This window comes from Quercus lobata, chromosome 4 (assembly GCF_001633185.2).
Source record: "Quercus lobata isolate SW786 chromosome 4, ValleyOak3.0 Primary Assembly, whole genome shotgun sequence".
In the NCBI taxonomy this organism is placed as follows: Eukaryota; Viridiplantae; Streptophyta; class Magnoliopsida; order Fagales; family Fagaceae; genus Quercus; species Quercus lobata.
In genome coordinates, this window is record NC_044907.1 from 71,213,238 (window position 1) to 71,219,615 (window position 6,378).

Sequence of the window (6,378 nt, forward strand, 5' to 3'; positions counted from 1 at the left end):
GTGAAATTTCTCCAAAGAAGCTTCAAGATTATTTTTGGATAGCAATGCTGTGATTTTTTTTTTTTTTTTTCTTTTTGGTGGATCTATGATGTTTGGTTGGTGAGAAAGTGTGGGAAATTGAAATAGTGTTTTTTTATTTGTTTTGTGATTATTTTCTAATTGGTTGGTTGGTGAGAAAGTGTTGTTAATTTGGTTGGCAAGAAAGTGGAAGAAAGTGAAGTATTTTTTTTTTTTTTTGTGGATATTTAGTAGATTTTTTATTAATAAATAAAATTTGTTTAGTTATTTCCCATGGATATTTGTATAAATTCATTAGTTACATTTTTGGAACGTGATGGAATGTAATTAATGAACCAAAAATGGTAATGTTACATTACAATAATGTGATTCAATGAATCTAAGATTGCATTAATCTAACATTACAATGCAATGTCACTTCAGGCTAAGCAAATGCCGTCTTAAAGATTCTGTATATTATCTCAATTATCTTACTTCAATTGATATTCCTATTCTTCTCAAAAAAATAAAAAATGTCAATCCTATAATTTTATAATAAATAGAAAATTTTAATTTAACTTAGGTCATATGAGATAACTAATGTTATGTGGTACCATATTTGTCATGTCACCATGCTAAATATTCTGATGTAACTTACTATGTCACCAAAAATAATAGGTTAGGTGTAGGTTCTAGTTAGTTCATTTAGTCACATTCGGATCCTTTATTCCTGTAGGCCTGAGCCTAGCTGGTAGGGTGTCACTATGATCACGTTCGGGTGGAAAATGCCAACTCAAGTCGCCCTCTACCTACTTTTTTATTCATAAAAAAATAAAATATTTTATTGTAGAATAAGAAATTTGTGGTTCAAACTTTACCAAAGCCAAAAATCAATTGGTACATTAATATCATGATAAAGAAAATCAATTGGTACATTAGTACCATGATAAAGAGTGATTATAATGTAAGATATATTATATGCTCAAAGCTCAAAATCCTATTTTATATATAATCTTAAAGAAACGGCCTATCTCTGTCTCTTATCATCTTATGAATTATGATCTTATCAACTAGGACAAAAGAGAAGTCTTCCACTCTCTTTCCTTTTTTCCTTTTTAAATATATTTTTCCCTTTATTTAGGTGATTTTCAATAATTAATATATTGCAGGTGTTGGGGAAGGATCGTCTGACTGCCTACAACGAAACTCCACTATTATATATATATATATATATATATATATAGACACACATAATCACACCATTTGATTCATTATTCCACTTATCTATTCCCCCATTAGCTAGCTTCAGTCTTTCTGACAATGGCGCACGAGGTAGTTCTACTGGATTTCTGGCCAAGCATGTTTGGAATGAGGGTGAGGGTTGCACTGGCTGAGAAGGGTATCAAGTATGAGTACAAGGAGGAGGACTTGAGGAACAAGAGCCCTCTACTTCTGAAGATGAACCCCATTCACAAGAAGATCCCAGTTCTCATCCACAATGGCAAACCAGTATGTGAGTCTCTGGTCATCGTTCAGTACATTGACGAGGTGTGGAAAGACAAGAATCCATTTTTGCCCTCTGATCCTTACCACAAAGCTCGTTCCAGATTCTGGGCTGATTTTATTGAGCAGAAGGTCCGTTTACCTTACCTATAGTGTAGGCTATATGCAATTTCTTTCTTTTTTTTGTTCTTTTCTGTTCTTTTTCACTGAGAAAAAATTTCCCACAAATTTTATTATATATATATATATATTGATGAAATTGTTATTATATATATATATATATATATATATATATATAAAATAACAATTACCTACTATTACCTAAAATATTCATGTTAATGCTCTAATGATAAGTTTATTTATTATTACCTACTATTACCTAAAATATTCATATTAATGCTTTAATGATAAGTTTATTTATTAGAATTACCTACTATTACCTAAAATATTCATGTTAATGCTTTAATGATAAGTTTATTTATTATTACCTACTATTACCTAAAATATTCATGTTAATGCTCTAATGATAAGTTTATTTATTAGAACTGAATAGTTTATGGGTCTTGTGATGTCAAAAGACATGTGAAAGTTTCCATTGGAATTGATGAGTCCAACATATTTTTTTACCAAACTTTATCATCTTTTTTTTTTAATTCGAAACTTTATCATCTTTATTAGTATAATATTGATGCGATTTAGCTAACAATAGTATATAAATTAAAATATTTTAATAATATCAGTAAAGTTAAATAATAGGATAAATTTCAGAAAAATATGAGCTTTGAACTAATACTAATTAGATCCAAAATTTCTCAAAATTAACCAATTTAGTCCTCAAAAGACAATTTTGTCCCTAAGTACCTAATCGTTGTTAGTTTCTGTTCTCTCCCTTCTCATTGGCCTTATCTATTTTCTCTTTTTCTCTCTCACCCAGCTAATCCCCATCTATTCTCTCTGATCCCTTTCTCTCTCACTAAACTCTGGTCATCAGTGAAACCCATAATCCTCTCTCCCTCTACCTACTATTACCTAAAATATTCATGTTAATGCTCTAATGATAAGTTTATTTATTAGAACTGAATAGTTTATGGTCTTGTGATGTCAAAAGACATGTGAAAGTTTCCATTGGAATTGATGAGTCCAACATATTTTTTTACCAAACTTTATCATCTTTTTTTTTTAATTCGAAACTTTATCATCTTTATTAGTATAATATTGATGCGATTTAGCTAACAATAGTATATAGATTAAAATATTTTAATAATATCAGTAAAGTTAAATAATAGGATAAATTTCAGAAAAATATGAGCTTTGAACTAATACCAATTAGATCCAAAATTTCTCAAAATTAACCAATTTAGTCCTCAAAAGACAATTTTGTCCCTAAGTATCTAATCGCTGTTAGTTTCTGTTCTCTCCCTTCTCATTGGCCTCATCTCTTTTCTCTTTTTCTCTCTCTCACCCAGCTAATCCCCATCTATTCTCTCTGATCCTTTTCTCTCTCACTAAACTCTGGTCATCAGTGAAACCCATAATCCTCTCTCCCTCTAATTTTCCTTTTGTTGTTAGGTTTAGATGATTTGGGTGTAGGTTTGAAAATTTGGATTTTGGGTATACTATTTGTAGATATATGGATTTGCTATTTTGATTTGGGTTTTGGGGTTTGGTTGAATGGATGTCTTCAAATCTGGTGCATGTAGTTTGGATTTAAATTTTGGTGGGTGACCTTTCAGATTTGTGGTGGCCATGTGGCTCAGGTTGGAGGTGGTGGCAACCATGGGTTGTTGCTGCACAAGGTCGGAGGTTGTGGCAGCCGTGGGTTGTTACTGCACTGGGTCAGAGGTGGTGGCAGCCGTGCTTGGTTGCTGCACAATTTTTTTTTTTTTTTTTTTTTTCCTTTTGTTGCTGCACTGGGCTAGAGATGGTGGCAGCCATGGATTGTAGCTGATGTTACTGTTTTTAGGTGGTAGAAAATAGGGAAGAGAGAATGAGAGTTGATGCTAAACTATCCTTTAGTAGTGATGGTTGTTCAATGGAGTTGCTGATGCTGGTGAGGACTTATGGGTTTTGCAGGTGGCTAGGTTTGTTGAGAGAGAAAGGGACGACAGAGAAGAGATAAATGGCATTTAGCTATTTAGGGACAAAGTTGTCTTTCAGGGACTAGGATGATTAGTTCTAAGAAGTTTTGCATCTAGTTGTTATTAGTCCAAACTTCAAGATATCTAGAATTTACCATAAATAATAAAAAGTAATTTAAGTTACATTACTAATGGACGTTGTGTAAGACAAAGTTTGTATTTAAAAATATCCAAGATTATATTATAAAATAAATAATAAAAACATTTTAAATTTTTTTTTTAAATTTGAATGATTGAGTTTTAATCAAAGATATTTAGGATCCGATCTGTTTATTTTGTTGAAACTGAAAACTTTTTATTGAAAGTATTGTAAATAAATGTAAAAGTTAGCTGAAACAGTATAATGAGATCCATAAATAATACTAAAAATAAACTGAATAGTAAAATAAGTTAACAAAAATAATTTTTACCAAACGAACACTTAATCTCTTATATTTAGTAAAAAAAAGTTTGTTAAAAATCTTGTAACTCCATAATACAGTAAATTCTTTTTATGTGAATTTGAATTCAAATTTTCCTCCATTACTATTTTTTTTTTTTTTTAAATTCTTGAAATAGACTATACTAATGATTTTAATATATTTTTATTGAGTCAAATGGCAAAATTATGTCATACAGTTGTAATACATTGAGTCAAATATATAGTGCAAAATACTAGTATGATCCAAATTTATTATTAAAAAACAAATATTTGGATAAATTATTAAACAATATACAATAAATAGTGAAACTTCTTTGAATTCCTTACAACAATTTTAATTGGAGTTATATTTTTTAAACTTAGCAATATTGTTCAATTTAGAGCGGCTAAATATTGTTATTTTACTATACTTATGTTACACCACATGACATAAGCCGAAAAAGCAAAAGAAAAAAATTAAAAAAATTGGAGAGGATGTCCACTTGATATAACCACAACATATATCAGATTATTTTTATAATAGGGTTTTAACATTAAATTTTTTTTAATGATTTGAGTCCATTTTTCATTAGCAAACAAGAAAAAATATAAATAAAGGGAAGATAAAAAAAAAACTTCATAGTTGAAACCTATTCTAACAACCGAGATTAACTAATATTCTATTGATAATATTTTCCTACAAACCAATTTAGAAGAATCCCATCTAATTCACTATGTAGCGATTATACGACTATCATGTATTATTTAAACAAGTCACATAACTTATTAAAAAATTAGGCAACTAAAAATACATGTCAACAATCTTTCAACCTATACGTAGCAAATTTTTGGAAAATTCCTCCAAATTGGTTTAATTCTAGAGGTAATGACAATACAAACCATTCGTATTCTACATCCCTGTTTTACGAAAGTGCTATTACAATGTGAGTGCAAGATGCAGGTGTATGACACTGCAAGGAAGATATGGGCCACCAAAGGAGAGGAGCAAGAGGTAGCGAAGAAGGAATTCATTGAAACTTTCAAGATATTAGAGGGAGAGCTTGGTGAAAAGCCTTTCTTTGGGGGTGAAACATTTGGCTTTGTTGACATTGCTCTAATCACTTTCTACAGTTGGTTTTACACATATGAGACCTTCGGCAATTTTAGCATAGAGGCTGAGTGCCCCAAGATTATTGCATGGGCTAAGAGGTGCATGCAGAAGGAGAGTGTTGCGAATTCTCTTCCTGACCAAAAGAAGATTTATGAGTTTACTGTTTGGATGAAGAAATATTTTGGCATGGACTAGAATAGGTTTGGCCAAGTGCAATAGTGGTAGCAATATTAGCATAGTTTTGGAATTGTGTTGGTTTACAGTTTCCAGTATTTGAATTGGGGCTTGTGTCATCAATGTACGTGAACTGCTTGTTAGAGACACTTTGGTGTGACTACTACTGAACTTCAGATTAAAATGGCATGCATTGTATCACATTTATGGTAATAAAATAAGACAAGACACTTTGATGTGCCCGCTAAATGTTGGAATTTTCTAGATCATAGGTCATGTCAAAGAAATGATATTTGATAGATTTAATTAGACAAGATGTCCACGGGTTGAGTCGGATCGGGTTTAAAGCTGACCCATACTCAATCTAATTGAGTATGGGTGATTGAGAATTAGATCCGTACGACCGAAAATATGAGTCAAACCCGATGTCTAGGGTCATAGGTTGGGCGGGTCGTAATCATTGGTTTGGCGAGTTTGGGCTATAGATTAGGCAACAAAATGAATCAAACAAGTGATCAATAGAACACAAATCAGATAAATAAAATAAAAATGTGTTAGGGTTTCATTTTTTAAAGTTTGGGTTTTAATTTTTTAAGTTCGAGATTGATGAGTGATAAATCAAATCTATGATCAAACAAATTAAACCAATAACTATAAATCTTTGAGTTTTAAGTGATTTGAACAAATGATAAAGTCATATCTAAAAATAGAGAAAAAGAAATATGAAAAAGAAAGAAAATATACTGAAACTCAACTCAATTTGACCGTGGTGTAAAGAAAGTGAGGTAGCGATATGGTAATGACAGAGGCTACTGGAGAGGAGTCTGGAGACTAGAGAGAGCTTGAAAAGAGAAAAGTAAAGAGAGGAAGAGAGAGAGAGAGATTCAGATTTTCTATATTTAGTTTGAATTGATGTTTTTATTTTGTGTGCAAGTCTCATACTAATTGCAAGACAATTGTATACAACTTGCCTAGAAACTTATGAGAGAGAGAGAGAGAGAGAGAGAGATATATATATATTTTTTTTTTTTTTTCGGAAGATAGGTGGTAGATTT

At 31.0% G+C, this 6,378-nt stretch overlaps 1 protein-coding gene across 1 annotated transcript; it reads left to right on the top strand.

Moving 5' to 3' along the window:
- The first annotated feature begins 1,113 nt into the window (after positions 1–1,113).
- Positions 1,114–5,572, top strand: LOC115984072 (probable glutathione S-transferase parC). The gene is made up of 2 exons (XM_031106952.1): positions 1,114–1,632; positions 5,000–5,572. Exons 1-2 carry the CDS (start codon positions 1,318–1,320, stop codon positions 5,342–5,344), a joined length of 660 nt encoding a protein of 219 aa, XP_030962812.1. The 5' UTR covers positions 1,114–1,317; the 3' UTR covers positions 5,345–5,572.
- Positions 5,573–6,378: the final 806 nt, after the last annotated feature.

Excerpts from the sequence above, each read along its gene's own strand:
- LOC115984072 (XM_031106952.1), top strand. The coding sequence starts at position 1,318 with ATGGCGCACGAGGTAGTTCTACTGGATTTCTGGCCAAGCATGTTTGGA. Across the intron at positions 1,633-4,999 it reads CTGATTTTATTGAGCAGAAG|GTGTATGACACTGCAAGGAA; the intron begins GTCCGTTTACCT and ends TGCAAGATGCAG.